At 44.8% G+C, this 23,733-nt stretch overlaps 1 protein-coding gene across 7 annotated transcripts in view; it reads right to left on the reverse strand.

Moving 5' to 3' along the window:
* Prox1 (prospero homeobox 1) overlaps positions 1–23,733 on the reverse strand; it is a 52,601-nt gene that overhangs the window by 24,574 nt on the left and 4,294 nt on the right. For 4 of the 7 annotated variants that reach the window (XM_076548199.1, XM_042258830.2, XM_076548198.1 and 1 more), the window contains exons 2-4: positions 18,165–19,956; positions 11,218–11,325; positions 4,766–4,960 (exon numbers count right to left, since the gene is read on the reverse strand). In XM_076548199.1, the coding sequence (XP_076404314.1) occupies positions 4,766–4,960; positions 11,218–11,325; positions 18,165–19,889 (2,028 nt within the window). In that variant the 5' untranslated portion in view covers positions 19,890–19,956. Of the gene's footprint in view, positions 1–4,765; positions 4,961–11,217; positions 11,326–18,162; positions 19,957–23,733 lie in introns of all 7 variants that reach the window. The other 3 variants (XM_076548195.1, XM_042258832.2, XM_076548196.1) reach the window with 1 other exon arrangement.

A 23,733-nucleotide genomic window follows, 5' to 3' on the forward strand; every position in this document is an offset into this window, starting at 1 on the left:
TCTTCTCAATTTATACCCATGTCACCCCACGTCCCCAGCCTCTGCCTCATCCTGTCCTCAGAGTTACACTCAAGAGGTGGCTGACCAAGGCAACACAGCCACACCTTGACTCTCTGGGCTCTAGAAATAGTGAGATTAACCTCTGAGTTATATGGGTTAGGCACCAAGCTTGAATTCTTCACAGACTGGTAAAGTAGCTTTGGAAACTGACAGAGATCATTACCTTCTTTCCCCCACAGTTGAGGGGGAAACAGAAAAGCAATAAGATCTGACTTCATTGGTCCCGAAAGTCAGAAGATGGGTATGATTTAAAAACTGGAAAGCAATGCCAAGCCTCCTTTCCCTGCCCATAAAAAAATTTCTTTTGGAAGCCCTTCAAAGTGAAGGGAGAACAAAGCGTAGAGATATACACCATCACACCTGGAAAGATGGATTTCTTGTTGCCAATCTCATTAAACGAGAGACGCGGGAGTGAAAGATGCTGCCGAAATTGCACACCTTCTTCCCCACACCTTTATAAACTCACGTCTAGAAATGACACACGCTGGGCCGTGGAGCTGACTCCCCTCCCGTTAGTACAAACCCAAAGTGGCGTGGTTTCTTCCCCCCTTCCGAGTCTTCTTCCACATTCCCCTGGGTCATCTCAAACTCTCAACACCCCGAGTTTGGATGCTGTGCCAAGAGTCCTGGCTAGTGTGAAAGCTGATACAAAAGGCAGAGTAAGCTCTCCTGTCACTTAGAAGGCCCTGATTCTGAAGGCCAGGAAGGGCAGATCCCAGCACGCCACTCCCTCCTGCCCCGTGACAGACCCTCCTCATCTGCCTTACTTCCCAGGGGGCCAGGAATGGGCAACCTCTCTGACCTGCAGAGCCAGAGCCAGGGGCTGAAGGAGGTTGGTGCTAAGCAATGACAGAGTACCGTAACCGTGGGACACAGGCTGGAGGGGGCCACTAAGAGCCTCCCAAAAACCAGCAGCAGGAGAGAGAAAAGAAGGGAGAAAATGTCCTAGTACCGAAGGGGAAAGTCAGGGAGAATCCCCGCTCCCTGCTCACTGTCCACTGTATGGGCTCCACCCACTTGGAATAATCTAGAAAACATTCAAGCCTTGATCTCATTGTTCTGTTTGTAACTTGTCACTGCTAGTGCCCCCAGTAGGAAGTTAAGGCCATGAATCCCCGCAAAGGAACATCAGTAAACAGCCAACAGGTGCTAGCTATTTTACTATCGCTATATCCAACTGGTAAGAAAGGTGTGTGTGTGTGTGTGTGTGTGTGTGTGTGTGTGTGTGTGTGTGCATGTTTATGCCTGTGTTTGTGTGGGGACATGTGCATTTGTGCATGTGGCAGATGTGGCAGTCAGAGGTTGGCATTTGATGCCTTGTTCTATCAGTCTCCATCTTATTTTTAAGACAAGGTCTCTCACTGCCCCTGGAGCTCATGGCCACTAAGCTCCAGAGAGCTGTCTGTCTCCTACTCCCCCTTCCCCCCGCCCCAGCTTTGACATGGGAGCTGGGGATTAGAACTCGGGTCCTTGTGCTTGTCTGGCAAACATTTTAACAACTGAGCCATCTTCCCATGCTTAGGAGAAATTTCCAAATGTAACCCATAAGACATTGTTTTGAGCAACTAATAGAGGGGTGGCCTACTCCTTCGTTCTGACTGGATCTCTCAGCATCACAGTCAGAACACCCCTCTCTCTACTGTGCTGCATCTCTGTTTAAAATTCTGGAAAGAGACCAAGGGTCTGGGTTTCCATCCTCCCCTCTAGCTTATACTGAAGCCACTGGGTTATTTTAGTTGATGTTAAGAAGAGAAGCTTCAATGTAAGAGTGAAGCTGTGCACACTATCATCCCAGGCATTCGGCAAGAGGTGCCGGGGCTACTTTTGGCTTGCAGCCATAGCCCACATTGGCAAAGCGACAGAGATAAGAACAGTGGCTTTTTAAGCATCTCACTTAAGCAGTGACCTCCATGCTCAAAGGTACAGAAAAGGAGGGACCCCTTATCTGAAGCGTTGTAAGTCAGTGTGCCAGACGTAGAGGCTGTGTGAAAACTATGTGGTGTGTGTGTGTGTGTGTGTGTGTGTGTGTGTGTGTGTGTACATGAGTTTGTGGATAGAGTGGACAGGGCAGAGTCCATGTTGCCGAGTCTTGCTTCTCCACATTTCTGGAAGGAACCCATGTTTTGTTTCTTGTTTTTTTGGTTTTGTTTATAAGTGAAGGAGGAACCAGTGTCAGAAGAGTCCAATAACTTGCCCCAAGTCACATGAGACGTGACAGGAGTCCTGCCTAGGCCCCATTCTCCTTGCAGTGAAGCATTCTTAAAATAGACTGTGCAGATAACGGCGAGGTGGCCTGGCTGGAGGTGGATATGATTCACAGAGAAAGAGCTATCAGATGGTAATCATAGGAAGGAGGCTTTGGGTGATGCTAAATGGAGCAGCTTGCTGGGTACCTCTTGATGTCAGTGTCCCCGGCTTGTGTCACTCTGCTTCTTGTGCTGGGAATGGGGGGCTGCATTTCAGCAGGTAGGTTTAAGTGCCCTGAAGATCCCAGTGTGCATTTGAAGGACCTGTCTCCTCTGGCACAAGTTCAGAAATTGTCTCATGAACACTGGGTAGTCTTTTTATGAAGACTGAGGCACCTGTCCAATGAGTATTTGTTATAATAGAATGCGATTAATCACTAGTGCACAGCAGTAGCTCCTGGTGCGGTCTTGGAAGAGAAGGAACAAGAAGCTAAGTTCTTACACAAGATTTCTTCAAATATCTAGCCACTGTCATGACTCCACCTTTGGAAGACAACTTTTTTATTTTATTTTTTCAAGACAGGGTTTCTCTGTGTAACAGCCCTGACTGTCCTGGCACTTGCTTTAGGCCAGGCAGGCCTCGAACTCACAGAGATTCACCTGTCTCTGCCTCCCGAGTGCTGGGATTACAGGCATGATCCACCACCGCCCAGCCTGGAAGGCAACATTTGCTTGTATTCTGTCCACACAATCAACCAGTGCAATGACAACCGAGAGTTTGAAAACATAGGTTTTAAGATTGGGGGGGGGGGGGGGCAGATGGCTCAGTGGATAAGGTCACTTGCTGCCCAGCTGGATGACCTGAGTTCTGTCTCTGGGATTCACATGCTGAAAAGAGAAGACAAGACTCCCACGAGTTACCCTCTCACCTCTCCATATTCTCCACATCTCTCTCACACAATAAATAAGCAAATAAAAAGATAGTGAATCTGAATCCCAAGAATCCCTATTTTAATGTATTCAGCAGAAGAAAAGCTTCATTTACAACATGTGCGGCAAGCAACGTACTGGTCTGGAACAACAGAGATGCAGTTGGCAGCTTGCAAGATAACCATTCAAACTTTCAAGGAAAAACTCGGACTTCTCCTTTGTGAAGCTCGCATGCTCTGTTCTTTACAAGCCCATAACTGATCTGCATTGCCCAAAACAACGGGGAGCAGATCTGGGAAGGAATGAACAAGCAGTGAGGAGACTATGAGGGGCTCAGGTCTCCTCACAGACAAAGCCAGGCCATAGGAGTTCCTCTTTCCCTTGACATAAAGATGTTTCTGGGCATCCCTGGGTACTTATCTATAGGAAGAAAACAAGAATACTAGCATAAGGTCCCTAAATTCCCACCCTCACAGTGGCACAGCATCTAGCCAAGAAGATGTAAGGAATGACCAACTTTGTCAAGTCACAGCTGGTCTGGTCTACCCTCTTCCAAAGGTTGTCTACAGAAGTCTCACCACACCCCCACCTCCAGCTATTGTTGCCCAGGCCAGCAGGCCTCAGCAAATGCCTTTGTGAGCATTGGGAACTTGCTCTTGTGGACTCATGCAGTCATCCTGTCAATGAAAACTGTTTGCCGAGGCTCCACATCAGCTTATAAAGAAACACCTGACTCACAGAGACACATCTTTCATTGTTGCATGGATATAGTTTCCTGGGAATTGTCTGTATCACTTTGCACACGGCTAGAATGTACTCATATGGAAGAGTAACACACAAGCTACTCATCCCTTCCAAAAGCAAACACAAATAAACACCACAGCAGGGCTGGTGAGATAGCTCATTGGGTCAGTACTCTTGCTACAATGCCTGAAGACTCCAGTTCGATTCCCGGGATCCACATGGTAGAGAGAGAAAGCCAACTCCCACAAGATGTCCTCTGAACTTGATGTCCACTCTACAGCTCAAGAATACCACCCCCACCCCCACACACATACACACATCCAAGGCTGCATATTTGTGTGCACATACTAAACAAATACATAAAAATGCAACTAAAAATTTTTAAGCAAAAAAGACACGAATGGATCTCTTTTGAAATATACTTAGTAAATTCCCATGCAACTTCTTCCCCTAAAGGAAATAGGTAAGGTGGGAATCAGAGTCACTCACCCACCATTTCTAGACTTCTTAAGTAGCAACTTTTGCAGTTACCATTGCACACAGTATGTACACTTCAGCTCAAATGGTACCCCAGAACATAAATGAAACCATCCTATATTTGCCCTTTACTTTAGGCTTTTTAGTTCCCTTTCCCGTGGCCAACTGGGTCTTCCTTGTAAGCTGAGATGGGGGATGGGAATAGAATGGCTGTGGATGAGCCATGTGATCCTCCCGATTGATTGGCACACTACTGTGTACAAATTAAGTAAGATACCATCGCAAAAGCAGATTTAGAATCTGTCCCAAAGAGCACAAAAATGAATAATGAAAAAGGAGATGACCAAAGCCTGAAGACTGGCTCCTACCTCAAAATCATTTGCTTTGTTGTAGTGCATGTTGAGGGCTCGGTACAGCTCACAGTCTCTGGTGATGGACAGCTCTTCTGTGCTGGCGACCCCATCATTGATGGCTTGACGCGCATACTTCTCCATCTGAATATAGTAAAACTCACGGAAATTGCTGAACCACTTGATGAGCTGGGAGGTAATGCATCTGTTGAACTGTTAAATTCAAATGTTGAAAAAGGTGAGCATGCTGCTGCTCTTTTGTTAGTTGAGTTTGCTTAAATATCAGAAGCATTTTTAAAGTTTCACTGTCCGATTTACCTGGAAAGGTAGGTGTTAAGTTCCAGCAAAATGGCGGCAAGAGGAATGAACATTCATTCTCACAGAGTATCAGGAAGCGTACCAATGACAGAAACCACACCACTGCCCTCGACACTTAAAGTGGAGAACCCATATTCTAGTCAGATTTTCCTGAGAGGGATTGTCTTTTATTTAAAGAAAACCCCACTGTTCTACCTTCAGTAGAGCGCATGCGTCTGTCTACTGCATGGAAACACACTGGAGCCAGAGTCCTAGGCAGAGTTGTTACTTCCAGGCTCCAGTGGTGATCAGCACCAAGACCATGCCTTCATCATTGGCAGGACATTGTGTGTGCATGTGTGTGCGTGTGCGTGTGCGTGTGTGTGTGTGTGTGTGTGTGTGTGTGTGTGAGAGAGAGAGAGAGAGAGAGAGAGAGAGAGAGAGAGAGAGAGAGAGAGAGGAAGGGAAGGAGGGAGGGAGGTAGAGAGGGAGGAAGGGAGGGAGGGAGGGAGGGAGGGAGGGAAAGTATGGATGTGTGTATGAGTGTATGTGAATGTATGTGAGTATGTGCGTGAGAGTGAGAGTGTATTTGTGTGTAGGAAATGTATGTGTGTATAGACTGAACACAGGGCCCCATACATGCTAGGCAAATGCTCTAAATCCCCATGCCTGAGTATATATTTTAAATAAGAATTTCTATCACTTAGTCTTATTCAATGAGGGAAGCCTGCTTTTCTGTAAAACGGCAAGACTGGGTTTTGCATAGGTTTTGGTGCTATGTGACCCCGTGGCCACCTTTCTGTAATCCATGCATTTTAGAGTTTGCCTACAGTATTTACTTCCAGTGTGGTCTGGGGAGACCCCGGTACCTGTTCCATGCTCTCTGCAACCAGCACTGGAAGGCCAGTGGCCCCTTCCCTGGATGGCCGTGCTGTCTGGGAGGCGTGGCTAAGATACAGTTCACAGATGGCAGAGACAGGACCTTTATTACTTTTTTTTTTTTTAATGCCACGTTACTATAGCATGATTGGGCTTTAAAAGTCTGTTTACCCAGGTTTCCCAACAACCTTTGAAATGAAGATGTCTTCCTGGATGGGCAAATGGTCCCATCCTTATTGACTGCTTTCCTTACGAAAAGGACAGGTGTGTCCTAACTTGCCAAGTCAAAACCAATAAATCCATCGCTTTCTGTCGGGCAGCCTGACAGACACCCCTGCCTTTTGTCATCAGGGCCATTCCCTTCCCTGGGCCCCCAGAAAAGGGTATACATCCATCAAAAATCAACAAGGAACACTTATCAAATCCTGGCCCTGAGAATATCCAGGCTGCAACAGGATGACAGCTAAAGTGTGTATGGGCTGTAATTACTACAGAAAGTTGTTTCTCTACCAGCAAAGATAATAAGTGAATGAAAATTTATGATAGAGAATGGAAGTCACAAGGAAACAGAAGCGGGGGGCTGGTGTTCCTCCCAAAAGGCCATCTTGCATCCTAATTGCTGTGGAGTTGCAAGGGCCCTTACAGATAATTGACCAGAAAATGATTAAGTCATCAGCAAACCGCTTCTGCTTGCAAGAGTTCAAACATGTACTTAACCTGTCCAAGAATTATATTTTCACTCTGTGCGTCTGCTCTGTCTCCATTCAGCCTCGCGGGGAACCCGATTAGAAAGACAACTGAAGGACCCCCGTTATCTGATCTTCTGGTGGCCGATTTCAATAGAACTTAAACCCATTACGATTTGCTGAACTTGGACTTCTTTCCTTTTTATCTGAGCAGTAAAACACACTGTCCAAATTTCCAGACACTGAGATAAGGCCTACAGGCCCCCGTGACGGCTAACTGTTCCTTTTTAATTCTTTTAGAACAAGAAACAAAACATTACAAAATGATAGCAGGCTGTGCAGTGGGGATGAAAATTGCTTTGACATGGAGATTAGGCCTCTGCATTGTTACAAGACATTGTCTCATATGGACAAGAGTACTGCAGGGGGAAAAATAGAGGGGCATTTTTTTTTTTTCTAGAATGGTCATGAATGACCTAATGGAGGTGGACAAAAAAGTAAGTGCGCTTGCCATTATGTGCGAATGGGACAGAAAGGGAGATTTAAAGCATATTGTTGGAGGCTGGAAATACCAGAGAGAGAGAATGGGCAGAAACAACAGACTCCAAACACGAGACAGGCAAAATGAGCAGTTGCCCAAAGCCCCAAGAGCCAGGCTTTCCCCTCCACCAGAGGGAAATGAAATGTGCTCTGTTTTTCGTTCCGGGCTAAGAGCAAAATGCAAGCGGCCCGATCTCCAGATCTTCACGCGGAAGGAGGAAAAGTATTCAACTTTAAAAGAGTTAATTCCGCGCGCTCCGCGTAGCGCTTTACGAGCAAAGGATCAATTGTTCTATGAAGGCAAGCTCTGTAGTGTGCTAATGTGTTACTGCAAAAACTAATCGCTTCAATAAAGAGGCTGTGTTTCCAGAGTGTGCGAGTCCCTGTGACTTTGATTAATACTTCCCACGGGACATCTCAGCCTCAATATGGGCTGGAGAAACTTCCTAAATATTCAATGAGCATGGTCAAAAGATGTATAAAACAAATCAACCTGACACCTTAATCCGGCTAGGCAGCAGTTGACTCAAGGGGTGGAGGGAACGAGATACATCATTTAACACTGCAGGCTTGAAAGGCTGTGAATGTCTGCTCCTCAAAGCCGAGATGACACCGAATCTGCTGTATTTAGTGGTCTAGGAGTTATTGGTGTGTACGTTAAAATCACCCAGTAGTGAACAGGAAGCCAGGGAGGCCCTTCCATCCTGGCATCTCTTGCACATTCATGAACCTGTTCTCAATGGGCCTGAAAACAGGATGAGCAGAAGCCCTTGCCTAAGTGTCCTTGGGAGGGTGGAGCTGGATTCTCTGAGGGAACACAGAACTTCAGATTCTCACTGGAGCAGGTAAACCAAGGCATCCCGGGATTTGCCTCTTGTTTCCACCGTTCCTACACATCATTGAGTGCCTGCGATTCCCTTCTAATTCTCCTTCTCCGGGGTGACAGAGCCTATCTCTCGCCTTCCACAGTGGAAGCCATGTGGGGCTGGTCCGCCGTGCTCCAGGCCTGGAGGGTGGGGCTGGTCAACAGTGCTCCAGGCCTGGAGGGGGACGTGAAGTCATGTGCCTCACTCAGTCAGCTCACCTTCAGGAGCTCCAGGAAGGATGGACTCCATCCAACACCTGGCCTCCAGCTATGTCTATGACAGACATCTAGGTAACACCTACCTCGAGAAATTAAATAGTTTCTGCATTAACTGTTTCTCCTGGTTGTTTTTCATTGCAGAAATAATGCATAGTAACTATTTGAAGTGGAAATGACTCAACAATTTGAAAAAGTATATTTTATTAGGGTTGGGACTTTTTTTTGTTTTAATGAATGTGCCAAGCCAAGTGTTGCCTGTCTTTTTCAAGATAGTGGCATTTCTAATGAAATTCTAGGGTCCCTTCCCCAATTTCTAGCGACCTCTCAATTCTGAAGTGGTTTCTTGAATCTTAACTGCAATAAAAATTTGCACTATGTATCCACACATAGCACAGTATCTAGTTCTTTTAGCCTTAAAAAGAAACAGATATGACTGTAAGTAGATGTGATACAGCATAATGAGCCTATGTTTGCACATAGCAGAGAATCAACAGACTTGGGGTCACCCTAACTTTAGGGAAGTCTCAGGCTACTCGTCGCTGTCCTCTGAAAGTTCTGAAGTACCTCATTTAAATTGCCTCCTGTGCACATCATCCAAGCATCACTTTCATAAGCTCAAGGAATACAAATTCATTTATTACTAGCCAAATTGAAAGATGTAATTAGGAAAGTTAAAAATGTATAATTCATTCCAAAAAATGAATGAGAAACGACCTTCTGTGGCTTTCTGCTGTGGATCACACATGCTACTGTTCCCTTTCATTACAGAGGACAATTATTATTCAACTAAACTCGCACATACCTTAGCCGCCATCTCTCCTAGTGTGACTAAAGATGGGCAGATCTATAACTGAATATTAGTGCTTTTAAAAGTCAAACATTTACCTAGGTATTTTATTGTGGCTTGGACAAGGTAAGTAGTTACCTGTGCAGCTGGTTTACTAGGTGAGTCCTGCAGGGATGAGACATTTCTTTTTTTCAGATCTTAGTCCCTCAGCATTCATGCAAATAAACAGAACCTGGAACATTTTTAATGTCTGTATCTACTCTTGAGGAGTGCTGTTCGGCTCAAAATAGCCTGGGTTCTTCCACCAGCCTATCCCACCCCCTCCTCCACCCCCTGCAGGAGGCTCATTTCGCTGCTGAGTGACCCTGTGTTCAAAAAGTTCTTCAGTCTACCTCTGGATGGAAGGTGCTATATAAAAATATATGAGGCAATGTCATAATGTTATAAAAATGCAACAGATCGTTTCAGTAAGAGAGGTGAATTGGGAGGTAACAAGACTCATACACGTGTGCACACGGTGCACACAATTATCTTGTCTCCTTCTTAGAACCAAAGAGAGGTTGGCCAAGTCCTAGAAGGCTTTCAGGCATATCCAACTGACAATCAAGGATATCTATGGATGTGCCCTAATTTAATTTAAAACATTATGAAAATTATTTTTGTGATGTGTGTGTGTGCATGTGTGTGTGTGTGTGTTTATCACTACTGCTAAACTAAAACTCAGTTCCTGAGTATGATGAACTTTGAGAATGGCAATGTCCTGCTCCAATGTCTAAAGGTTGGGCAGGCCTGTGAGTGAGACTAAAACTGGCTAGTCCTCAACCACTTGCTCTAACCAATAAATCTATTGTAGAGTGACATCCAGCAAATTCAAGTCCTTTTCCTGACCCCCTGTGGCACCAGCTTTTTGTGTGCCTATGGTTCCTTCTTCAGCCTCGGGCTACCAGCCCCACCCTGTCCAGTTGGTTGGTGCTGGGTGAGGGAAAGAACACACCTCCCACGTAAGCAACACAGCAAGAGAGAAAACACTGAAGTCAATGCACAGTTCAGAAGCAAACAGGAAGGAAAACAAAATGTCTCCCAGAAGGCCAAATGAAGCATTAGTGGCAGAAACTAACCAACTGGCCTGCAAAACACAGCCGTCGGCTGGACCTGGGCATGAGATGCAGACAAGCTGTGAGTGAGGGAGAGGGAGAAGAACAGGCACATTGGTGGCTTGTGAGAGCTTGGTTGAAGAAATCAGAACTTGTATACACTGAGGTAGGCAGGGGAAGGGCTTGAGGAGGGGGGAACCTCCTAACCCCCCAAACTAATCTCAGCTAATGTAATGTTTATCAAATTCCTTGGATAATGATACTGTGTCATTATAATCACCAAAACCCAGTCTATGTTTTTAAAAAAGTTACAGATGATTAACACAACTTCAAGTTGATGCAAATAACTACTTCAAACCCACATACAACACCCATGCACGCATGCATGTACACACACACACACACACACACACACACACACATGCATGCACGCGCGCACAGAGAGAACCAGGAGGTCCCAGTATTCTGTAGAACGAGGGGGGCTGCAGCTGTAGGCCGACAGCTTTCATATCCTCATTTGAATAATGTGTCCTGAATCTGTCACTTTATTCATCCCCCTTATGCTCAGTGTACTCTACATCAACAACAAATTAAGTTGTAAGTAAGAGACAATCATCACTTTTGTTTTTAAGCAGCTACTGCATAGAGAATTTCAGTGTTCACTCCTTTCAACAGGGGCAGAGGAGGTGCTAAGAGTTAGCTTTCAGAGGCACAAATCGGAGAAACCAACGAGAACAGAAACAGTTTACTGTTGCAGAGGGGGCTGATTTTTTGTTTGTTTGTTTGTTTGTTTGTTTGTTTGTTTTTCCCCTTGGAACATCCAGGCATTACCAGTGGAGATTTCATCCAGAAAGCTACTAAAACATGCAAAGTCTCCTGGACTACACTGGTAACACATGTGACTTGGGAAACACCCTTAGGTCTTAAGAGACAAGTGGTATCTTTGCTTTGCACCTTTAGAAGACAGGACAAGTACGGCCAATCATTCACATCACAGGTGTAGCCACAAGTTGACCCCACACGCATCTCCATGAACTCCTGAGAGTTCAGATCACTGCTGCACCCACAGACAATGAAAGATGGGCAATAAAAGCAGTCCCTACCTTTACATCAGAGAAGTAGGTCTTCAGCATGTTGGAACTGGGGTAACGGGTGTAAAAGAACATGAGCTTTGCCTTTTTCAAGTGATTGGGCGACAACCCTTCCTGCATGTAGGATGCAACCAGTTAAGGCACAAACAAGGTTAAATGAAAGGGGCTATCCTTCCTGTCCCCATCCCCACACACACTCAGAGGTCTAGAGTCCCACAAGCAGCCCTGGGAAAGCTGGGTGGTCATCCGTAGAGGCTGTGGAGTCCATCACTAACTGGCCACCTTGGGCTTAGAATGCTCACCACCTGTCTTGGATTGCCAAAGGGAATGGTTAGGATGCACAATTCAGTTGCAGATTCTTGGCTACTTCCTGATGAGGATGGCCAAGCCCTCCTCCCCCATTTGAAGTCCAGTATGGTATCCATACTGTTCACTTGTTGCTAAGGAGACAGACCAGCCTAACACCACGGCAGGAGTCTTACCTAGGAGCTGTGTTCTTTCTCTGCAGCTACCATTCTGTTTGCTCTTTTCTATACACGCTGCAGTTTACTGCAGATCACCACACTGACCTAGGTAAAGCTACACGGCTCGTTATTTTGAACATGGTTATGCAAGCTCCATGTTCTCACTTGCAGCGCTATCACAGCGAGGCTTCAGGACTCAGTTTCATTCTATCTTATTTCGATTGTCTTTGAACTGTTTCTTTTAAAATAACAATTCACACTTGGGAGGGGTAGTCCGGCACGAGAGAACAAGAAGCGGGTGGTGCCTTTGTTAAGGCGACGGCTCACCACTAAATACAATTTGCCCGTCCTGGATTTATAGTTAACTCCTTTGAGAATGGCCCAGTAGTTGGGGGCTAACAAATCAATACATGTGGGTTAGCAGATCAATAAGTAGCCACTTACCCCAAATAAGAAGGCCTATTTATCTGGAAACATCATCACCTTTTAGATCTGTAAACAGTGGCAACGAAAACAGTTCCCAGGAGAATGGGAGGCTAACCATAACAATCCAGGCTGCCTGATTCTCTCTCAGATTCTTGGCACTCCTCAGCAGGCTCCGAGCTGGGATGGCTCTGGTCACATCTGTGCCGCAGCCTGGCCCTGCCATTTCCTCAGCAAATTAATGGCTTTATAATTTATCAGAGATGAAGATGCACGTGGAGAAAATCAATGTGGTCCCCCACAAGGTCAATTAAGGGTCCTTCCTAGAGGCTCCTCTGAGGACTCTCTCTTAAAGGAGAGTGGGAAAAAATAAAGGTAGAAAACAGAAAAGAAAGTGGTGTGTGTGTGTGTGTGTGTGTGTGTGTGTGTGTGTGTGTGTGTCCCACACAGAGTTAGCTACCTGGGAAAATTTCACACCTTAGGAAGAAAGGTCAGATAAACATAGACATTCGGGAAAGAGAACAGGTTCCCAGTGACCTCCATTAGGAACGGCACTGTGAACTGGAAGAATAGTGGGGAACCAGGAAGGATCTGAAGATTCATAATCAAATTAATATCGATAAGCTCTTGACTACTCCTGACCAAACCCTCTGCCGTGAATGTGTTCTGAGGACATCCTCCCGTACAGCCTATGCTGTTAAAGGAAAAAAAGAAGATCGCCGTTGTTTTTAAATAGAAAAGTTAACTGTTGTGGCTGTGTGTGTGTGTGTGTGTGTGTGTGTGTGTGTGTGTGTGTGTGTTTAACTGAGACTAAACACTGAAGAAAGAAATTTTGATTTTTCAATGTGCAAGCCAAAGCAGCTTAACTGGACTTGTGTTTTTGTTTAAGGTCCTTAATGATTACAAAGACGATAATTTATGACTGACATACTTGTTGTGCCAAGGAAAAGCTGAAAGGCCCTCCAGTAACCTCCATTAGACTGACGGAGACGACGAAAGGAGCCGGGCACTTCAGGACCATCTGCCCAAATGGATAAGTGAAATCATAGTTGCAAGCTGTCTCCCGGCCTCATGACAAGAGTTTTAAGCGAGCCCAAACTTGGATGAATATCTTCGATCTGGGTTCTAATCTTTTCTTTCAGAGGGCCCTGCCTGTGATTCTAAGTCCCGAATCTTGTAGATTTGGTGTCGTACAAAAGACAATCTGTTGGGTTGTGTGTGTGAGAGGCACAAAGATGCCCCAATACCCTGGGGCTTTCCATGCGTCTAAATTTTGTTAAGATATTTTAGCTTTTTGTATTTAAAAAAAAGTCCATTCTTTTTTTTTTTAAATCAGAATTTAGAAGCTTTTTATTTAATGAAAAAAAATCATTATTCTGATTTGGATTGCTCAAGTTTTTGCTTAAAGATGTTTCTGGTTGGTAATACCTGGCACCATCTGCCCAAAGAGGACACAGAACCTGTCTCTGTCCCTCTGAATCCTTGTGTAATTAAGATAAAAATCTCATAAAATATATGTTTCTAATAAACTATTAAAAATAGCTAATGAAACATTTAAAAGCCAGCAGTTAGATAATCCTTTTTTTTTCCCCTCCTCAAAATCAATCTGAACTGACCAATTGGTTAATTTCCCTTTTAAGTGCTTGTGCTGAAAGCGACTGCTCTTCCAAGAAAGCACTAGCTGTTTCCTGGATACTTACACACGCACAATGACTCACGATGGAATAGATTCAGTAAACATACAGCTGTACTGAACACGAGCTAAGCTCCATTCAAGGCCAGGGAAGAAAATGAGCACAAATAAATATTAAGGAGGTGAAGGGCTGGGGGAGGGGAGGGGGTGCAAACAAGCGCTGTCCCGGCAGCTCGCACAGCTCGCCTCAGTTCTCTGAGCCCCAGCTTTGTGAAGACAGATGACATTCAATTCTATGTGTAATGCAAAATAGACAATAACTGGAGAAACCTGAGACGGCTGCCAGGTGTGAAAAAAAAGAAAAGAAAGAAAAGGAAAAAAGAAAAGATGATAAATCCATAAATTAATGAAAGACATCTGCTTGGCATATAAAGGATCAGGAGAGGAGAGGGGTACAGCTGGACCTGAGAGCCCAAACAACCTGAGAGTCTCAATGTGGTTTGTTTACCAAGCACAATATAACCTTACCTCAACAGCAGCCGCAGCAGGAACAGCTCAGGCAGCAGAAAGGCAAATGCAGGAAGAATAGGCCCTGAAGGCTACAGGAAGGAAAAAAGAATTCCCCTAGTTGAACTCTGAGTTTCGAGCAACATTTCCACACGGGGAAGAGGGTTATCCCATGTTCTAAACACTTGGAAACGGAAAGAATTTTCCTTCTCTGATTTGCTCTGAGGCTTTCCTAAGGAAATTCAAAGGATGGAAGGAAAAGAGCTAAACTCTCATTTAGTGACAGCAGTGGAGCAGGCTGTCGCTCTACCAGGAGTCTGACACCAGCAGAGAGCTGTGGAGGCTTTTTGTTTGTTTGTTTATCTGTTTTAATGACTGCCCCCCCCCCAGATGGTTAGGTGCCTATAACTATTCAAGATTTCATCTATGTGTTAAATTCCAAGGCCCTCCAAGGCATCTAAAAATGTCAAAGATCACACTTCACACCTATATTCCCAGCATGAGGGATGCTGAGGCAGTAGGATTGTTGTGACCTCAAGGCCAGACTAGACTACATAGTGAGACTTTCTCTCAACAAACCAAAAAGAACAACGACAAAAACAATCATTTTAAACCGGTGTTTCGTGGCTGGACTTCAATCCGTGCCCCGAAACAGTCTTCCCTTCTCAACCCTGAATATTCGTGAGCCATCCTTCGCAAATGTCAATCCCAGAGAAGAGGCTGAGGACCTCCAGCTGCCCATCTCTTAATGGTTCATCTGACAACCTTGGGCTTGAGCTGGGTGGATGCAAATGTGAAAGGCGCACACAAGGCTATTTTTCTTGAGATGCAAAGAAGATGTGAGACAAGGAACATCACAAAGAAAGACAATTGGCTAGTGATTCTTTGGGAATTTGAATAAAACTTAGTATTTGATTAAACGAATTCATTTGCAAAGATATTGAACACACTGTTTTATGCCCAAGACACAAGCTTTTTGACCAGGTGCACTGAGGTTCCATTTAGCACAAACACGACCCTCACTTCCTTCCTTCTGGAGGGACTACAAGGCATATATGACAAATATGTTCACCAGAGACTGGAGCCACTTGAGAAGCCGGCATTCACTACTGTTCTTTATCATGGCTACTTCACTGAGAAACAGGAATGCCCTTTGGAGTAAGAAAGAAGTGTTCTTGAAGGGAGAGATTATGCAGCCCTGGAGTGATTGTTCAGTGGGCAGGCTGTTCACCTAACATGTACAAGATCCTGGGCTCAATCCCTAGCATGCTGAGGGTCTGAAAACAGAAGTTATTCATGGCAATTTAAAGAACTTTAAAAGCACAGTAATGGTTTGGTGGTCCTCATGTACCATCCCAGTACATTTCTACTCACTCCATCAATATTTATTTCCCCCCTAAGGCCTTGTAGTCTAAAAACTGAAGTATAACATTACTTGCTGCAATTCCTCAAGATTTTATCAATCAAAGCTTGAGCTTTATTTGTTTGTTTGTTTGTTTGTTTGTTTGTTTTGTCTAAAACAGAACAGAACGGTTCTGTAGAGCAGTAGGAGTGTGTGTCAGGCGAGCCACACCCATGGGATCAAGTGCTGAGTGGTTTGCCTGTCCTTTTCCTAAGACCTGAGCTAGTAACAAGCTGGCCAGTCACAGGGACATGGAGTAGAGGAGAGCAGAAATCCAGAGGTTAGGAGGCCAAAATGTAAGAAACAAAATGGCTAATTACAAGAGGCCCAAGGCCATGGAGCCTGAAGGAAGGAAGCAACCCCAGACATAAAACCCTGTACTTCAGGCCCACATGGGTGTCTCCTGCCATCACTGTTCAGAAAAGGCTGTATATAGCAGGACACAGGGAAAGTCACCCTGGAGAAGGGACTCTTCCCCTTCAAATCCTCAAAATTCCTCAGGGGATTTAGAGAGGACAGCACAGTGAGCTTAGCAAATACTTAAAGCAAACCAAAGACTTTTCTCTCCCTAGAAGACCAAGCGAAAGAAAAAGGGGCATGATTACAATTGTCTGATCAGGATACCAAGTCCAAACTTAGAAAGCTGGTGTTATCAGCGAGACGTTTCTGTGTACTTTCAGGATTCTGAAACTTAGCTTAACTGGTCACTAAGAGGAGCACGTTACTGTGTGTGTGTGTGTGTGGGGGGCAACAACCACTGCTACTTTCCTATTTGTTTTAAATTGTAGTTCTCTGAGGTGCAAGGAGTCTAGCCTTAGACATAAATCAGCCTAGCGTGATGGTGTTCTTGGCTAGGTTGACGACTGCTCAAGCCATCCTACCTCCTTCCTTTCCCTTCCTGCTGCCCAGCAGCTCTGAGTGGCTTTGAGCAAGATGCCTTGCCAGCTGGTGATATAGAAGCCAACCGACAGGCTTAACTTTCGGTGCACTGAATTTTAGGTTTTGAAAAATGGAGGTTGAACCAGCAAACAAGCTCAGACTCAGATCTAAGACCTCAGTGTCTTTCTTTGCCTGAGATGTTCTTGTCTTTATAGGGCTGGGAAGTGATTCTGGGCTTAGTGGCCCAAGAGGTCTCATACTTGTGGCTTTAGCTCACTTTACCAATCCACCCTGGCTGCCCTGGAGGAATGGGAGCATATTTCTGTCATCCTGGGGACTTGATCTCTGTGCGGCCTATGGAGTGGGCTCTGCTACCAAAATGTCAATCTCTGTCAGCAAGACTATTGCTCAAAATCCTCAGTTTAGTAACAGCCAACTTAACTGCTAAATTTTATATCCATCTGGTAATTTATTATACAAGAGGCATGTCTCCACCTGCCCCCAAATGCTACTATTCCCTCTACACACAAAAGACAAACAACCACTATATATATATTTCAATATATATATACATTGAAAGGACTGACTTGTAGAAGGAAAAAAAGTTATGAAATAAAAATCACTGGAGTACAGGACAGATCTGCTAAAAATATAATTGACATCTCTACCTAAGAATCAGGTTCAGGATGGAAAAGAGTCATTAAAGAGGCCATTTTTATACAGCTGAGTTTTGGATTTAACTGTGTTCTCTCGTTTTCCAAAATAATTTGCTTTGTGTATGTTAGGACAAAAGATTTCTGTGTTTGGCTGAGCAGAGGTCACTCATGCGTACAGGCAGCTGCCCCAGACCCACAAAACAGACCTTGGTGATACAGAGAGGCTGACGCCGTCTGAATAAATCAGTACCTGCCCATTTCCTTTTTAAAAAAAAAAAAAGTCTCACTTAAGATTAAAGACAGAATGCAAACCCTCCCTACACCCAGGGTTAGCCCACAGCCTCCTTGTCTTCGTGAGATCTAGTCAGACCTCTGAAGCCACAGTGGCCTCAAAGGCAGTTGGCAGTGAGAATTCTTGGTGGAATCACAGGTCTGAAAACTGGCTTTTCTCCTTATTTCTGTCCTAAAACTTACCATCATTATAAAATTCAGTATTTACAGGGTATCGTTTCCCCCCACTCCATCTGCTCTCAAGAAAGGAGACGAGAAAGTCACATAGGAAGAGAGGCAGGAAAAAGTGCTGTTGGGAAATTGTCTTACAGAAGTTCCCAGAGGCAGTTACGTACTTGTCCAAGTTGCAGAGATGCTGGAGTTAGTTTTTAAGTTTCTCTGCAATCAGAAACACCCAGTGCAGGGCTCCTACAGGACTAATACATTAAGTAATAGGAAAGACTACATTCTTAAGAAGGTACTGGCTGTGCACTGTGGTGCATGCCTGTCCTCTGAGGACCTCAGGGGAGCCAGGCCAGTCTGGGCTACAGAGTGAAACCGTCTCAAAGTCCCCAGGCCCAAACAAAACTAAACCCCACAGAACACGCCAAAAACCATATTGACATAGGTCATCCTATATAGATAGTGTGAGCGTCTAAGCTTTGTGGGCTGGGAAGGGGGGGCTTTGTTTATGTTTGTTCTTGAGGGGAAAGATAAAAGGATATTGCGCTTCCCGAGTAAGGTGAGATGTCGGACATATCTTGAAGATCTCCACACTCAGACTTTATGAGTGACAAAGAGAGTCCTTCTGCGGTGCTGGGTGGGTGTGCTGGTGAACAGGGGTGGTGGCTCAGATGATGGGATGACATCTTGGTCCTCAGACTCGTTGTGTCCCTCGTCAAGTCTAAGGACTCAGGAGAGGCTCTGTCTTTTCCCGAGAAGGAGCCGGAGGGAGCACCTAGTGGACTCTGAAATGGGTAGGCCATCAAGGGCAGGGGGAAGGGATGGCGGAAGCTCGGGGTGGTGAAGCCAGCGGTGGCGGAAAGAGGCGACTGGTGGAGGGTCTGGTGGTGGCCACCAGCGGCCGGGCCAGAGGCAGATTGCTCGGATGAGTTTTTGCGGACCACCAGGGGAAGGGCTTCCGTCTGGTCTGTGGAACTGGGCATCTGCACATTGCCAAAGGTGTCCAGGGGGTTCGGAATGATGACGTCACCAAAGCATTGCAGGCGCTGGTTGGCCGTATGAAAATTGTGGTTTTCCCCATTGACTGCGAATCTGGCCTGGGGGATCTGGAGAGGTGGGAAGACCTGAGGAACCTGGCGAGAGGGTTTGGCTGAGAAGACTTTGACCACCGTGTCCACGACCTGTGACATGGCCGTGTTCAGCTCCTGTTTTAAGGTCTCTGCCAGATGCTTGCCTTCTGGCTGCAAGGAGTTTGGCCCGTGGTCTCTCTCTTTGTTGCTGCCTTCTCGCTTCGGCTTGTTCTCGGCCATCTCCTGCTCCCTGATCAGGGCTCGAGCCCTGTCGATGAACTGCCCCGGGTCCAGCTCACACATCTCACTATCGGAGCGCCCCACCGAGTCCTGGGCCCGTGCATCCAGGATCTCCGATCGCATGCTGTCTTCAGACAGGTCGCCATCTTCATCATTTTCAGAGTCCGTGCTGTCATAGACCTGGTAGAACTTCTCCTGCAGCTGGCGCAGCTGCTTCTGCATGTCTTCCAGCTGCTGTTTCAGCTGTCGGCGCTCCTCTCGCTTCTGTTCTTTTCGGGCTGAAACCAGCTGCTGGAAACTCTGTTGCTGCTGCTGGGGCAGCTTCTGCTTGCGTTTGTTTTCTCTGTAACTTTCTCGGGGACTAACAGACTGCGGGGCCATCTCTCTTTCATTCTCATTGCCCCTTAATGCCACGCTGGGGGAATGGCTCATACCCCGGATGATATTCTCAACCCGGGCGCGCTTTGCTCTCAGGTGCTCATCGCATAAGCGATCCACATCAAACTGGCTCATAGTAGGCCTGCCAAAGGGGGAAAGACACTCTGGGGGGCTGTCTCTTGAAGAGTTGCTGCATATATCCTCCTGATGTACTTCCGAGCCTGTGCTGGAGAGGCCGCTGGCTTGGAAACTGGGCTCGGTGCCACCGTTTTTGTTCATGTTATTTTTCAACAGCTGGGAAATTATAGTTGCTCCTGGAAAAGGCATCATGGCATCTTCATACGAGTTCGCCCTCTTCAGCAGCTTGCGGAGTACGTTCGACTTTTCCCCATCTGCGTGTTGCACCACAGAATATTCAACATCCTGCTCTGAGCCTTGGGGATTCATGGCACTGAAAAATGTTGCCCTTGCCTTAGCAAAAAATGCAGATGCTGTCCCTACTGTCCTTTTCACTCCAATGTCAACCCTTCTCCTCTTGGTTTGCCGGCTTAAGAGGGCTGTGCTGTCATGGTCAGGCATCACTGGACAGTTATTGTGCCATCTTCAAAAGCTCGTCAGCTGGGCACAGCTCAAGAATCCCGGGACCCTGGCCAACAGAACAAAAGGACTGATGAATCATTTTCTTTAAATTTCTCCAAATTTCCTGACCTCAATCCTGAATCAAATGCAAAATGCATAGGCTCTGGGATTTATGGCACATCACAATTATTGCAATTTATCATGAACTCCGCTTGAAATGAAACATTTTTAAATATTTCTGCTCCACTGGTTTAAGATGGATTAAGATTAAAAAAAAAAAAAAGCAAAAACTGCTTAAGCACCAGTAATATGATTCTCTTTCACAAATGCCTAAAATGATACTGTTTATCTTCGGAAGAAATGGCAGATTAGAAGAACACAGCCTCTGACGAGCAATTGATTAAATCTGGGGGCATTGAGATTCTTATTATAAAGGAAGAGGGGAGTGGGTTACACTTAAGAAACAGGGTTAAATTTTGAGGCCGCATGAAATTTGGATGAAGATCTGATCTGGAAAGCACTGGGGCATTCATGTTACTGAAGAAAGGGAAGGCTCAACTAGATGCAGATATTTAGCACACACTTACTACTGAATTTAAAAATCAATCCTGTCATATGTGAAATGGAAAGAATATTACTGGTCTGTTAAGCACCGAGATAAAGACAGATACTCATTGTTCAGTATTGCTTATTTAGCACAGTTATGGGTTTTGATCAGTGAGTTCACAGGTATGGTATCTGTTGCTGTGTCCACATATAACAAGGACATGTTTAGAAATGGTCACAGTATTTTGGTGTGGCTTTTGGTGGCTCCAATTGTTAGAAAGTTAGACTGGCTGTTGCTACATATTGGGAGCCCGTATGTGTAACAGTGCATTACGGGGCCAGGCAAGAATACACACATCTTTAGTACCAGTTTTGTTCTGGTGAAATCTGCCAAAACAGTACTTCAAACAGCTAAGAAACTCTTACATATATACCATTTGTAGATATTGTTGCCTATGCCAAGGAAAGCGGAGGAAGTGGGTAGGGAAGCTAAACAGAAGAAGCAACTGGAGAAAGATATAAAAAATAAAATATCAATCAAATATATGAGAAAGGGAGATGGCTTCTTTGTACGTGAACTAGCATTGTTTCAGGGGGCAAGATATAAAAAGGAAACATCCTTGCCTACATTTTATCAAAGGCCCTTGATACATTGTGTCACTTAGTAACTAGCTCCAGATTTTATATGTATGCAAAAAAAAAAAAAAAAAACCACACACACACACACACACACACCAAAAAAACACCAGCACATCTTTTTGTTTACAATTAACGTTTTATGAAGAAAATGAAAATACTGCCTTCATGCCGGGTTTATCTGATATTGAACTTCGAATTTGCTTAACAGACCACATCTTCACAATAACAGGGTCCATTGCCAAAGGCAGCGTGTGGAGTGCTTGGAATCTCTCCCATCTCTTTCGGTTCACCTGTAAAAACATCTACGTGCTCCCTAGGAGTACATCTGTGGCTAGTTTTAAAGAATGACTACCCATGCAAATAGGCATAATTTCAGCATGAAATAATCTGTAAAAATCAAGAAAATGCTCCATGCTTACATGGCAACAATATGTTGGCTTTTTTTTTTTTCATGACAACTATTTCACCATGCTGTTTGCTCTTCGTGTTTTTCTCTGAAGACAAAATATTTTTAGAAGAGCCTGCTTCAGGGTGTCCTGAGGCAAGGTGGTGGTTCTTTCTAGAGATCTCTGTGTGTCTGAGTGAAACACTTCAAGGCAAAATTTCCTGAATTTGAGTTGGAGTTTGGGATCTCAATGACTTTAATACTGGGTTCAAAATTAAGTTCAGAGCAACTGAGACTCCTCATTCACTAATAATACAATTGGTTTGGGGATGACAAAACCCAGCCACACGTATTTTGCTGACAGCACATTGAGCCTGCCAGGTAAAGCAGGTGCTGCTGTCAGGAGAGAGCAAGAACAGGAAACGGGTGATTTCTGAGTCACAGAAATACTTGGATATGGGTGGTATTGAGGAAGATTCTTTTGTGCATGTATTAGCTCTCCAAAACCAGGGCTCCTTGCCATCATTTTAAGTTTTCTACATTATTTGTATGTGTGTGCAAATCTTTTTTCTCTCTTCAATACCTGCACAGCACAGAGACCTCCAATGAAGACTGAAGCTCTTGGCTGTGCGGGGGGCCCCCCCCCAGACACACACACACACACACACACACACACACACACACACACACACACACACACGCCATGCTACCCAGACTGGCCTTTCCTCCTGGCCATCTTGGACTCTGCAGAGCACCTCTGGAGCAGAGGCTCCCAGAGGACATGCCAGTGTGTGGATGAGCACAAGGTCATCCCAGGCATCCTTCCTCCCACAGCTGCCATTCACCTCTGCGTCAACTGCGCTTCCTCTCATGTAGCCTAGGTATCAACAGCTGCATCCCTGCCTCAAGCCAGAGCCAAGAGGAGGCTGGGCTCTTCTAAGGTAGGACAACACCACTCTTTTATCTTCAGTGGAGAGTAAATATTAATTAAACATACACACTAGGCCCACTGAGACCCAATATCCTATAACTCCCTCCAAATTCACCAAGCTGAATTGAATTTTTAAAAAATCTGAATCAGGTATCATTTTAAAATTAAATAATGATTTATTTCTATTTTTGGCAAGGAGAATACAAATACTTTAGGTCTCCCTGTAAAATGTCCAGCTGAGATGTAAACAACAGGTCAAAATAAGTGGGGGAAAATCATTTTATCCAGCAAGACAGGGCATTATGTTAACAGCTACACATTATTTTATTTCTCCATACAGCTTAATATTTAAAAAGAAATAAAAGGAGAGTGACCATACACATCAGGGCCATAATCCAGGGACATTATAGGCAAGATTAAAAAATAATAGGTGGCTGACCTAGTACATGTCTAGCATCATATTTCATTAACCGGATGTACAAAAATATATTTCCACATCAAAACACACTATCAAGAGACCGTGGTAAAATTAAAACAGCTAAGAACATTTTCCAAGGGTTTCCATTAATCCGTCGTTTCTAGGATGATACATCAGGACTTAGTCACCCACAGTGCCAACCTGATGCTCCATAAGGACTCAGTCATCCACAGTGTCAACCCACGGAGGTATCCACCAATTTCACATCTCTTAGCATGTGAACTAAGCTGTGGGTTTTCAACTCCAATTACTATGGATTCTTATAATGTTTTCACTTGAACATTGATTTGGGGCTTAAGTAGGCAATATAAAGCCTCTGGGCCAGTCCTGCTGAGAAATGGTATAAAGAAGATGGAAAAGTAGTGATAATAGAATCTGGACCAAATGATTACTTCCCAAATACACGTTATATAAATCTCTCTTGAATTCATGTGGAAACCTATGTCAAAGTGTTAAATTATTAAACACGTGTTGCGTTGGTTGGTACGCAGCCTAACCTCATGCTCTAACACCTGTACAAGAGACAGCACCACACAGCAGATGCCTCCTTAAAAAAAAAAAAAAAATGGTGGGAAAACAACTTCAAGACATGATCAATCAGATCAAACTGCTCCTAAAGGTGCCTCCTGGAAACCCAGTGTCTGCCTTCTGTTCCACAAGGAGGACCGAGCCAGAGCACATTGCTGACTTCATGTTGTAAAGAATAATTTTCAGTACAGAATTCCAAAGGAACACAGCAATATGAAGAGAAGAGGCTCAGGGCTCAACTTTAATAAAGAAGTTATTTTGGGGAGGGGGTGTGCAACTTTTACTACATCTATCTGGAGCCCAGATTCTAGACAAAGAAGTGTTTCATTATGGTAAT

Source organism: Peromyscus maniculatus, chromosome 11 (assembly GCF_049852395.1).
Source record: "Peromyscus maniculatus bairdii isolate BWxNUB_F1_BW_parent chromosome 11, HU_Pman_BW_mat_3.1, whole genome shotgun sequence".
Taxonomy (NCBI): domain Eukaryota; kingdom Metazoa; phylum Chordata; class Mammalia; order Rodentia; family Cricetidae; genus Peromyscus; species Peromyscus maniculatus.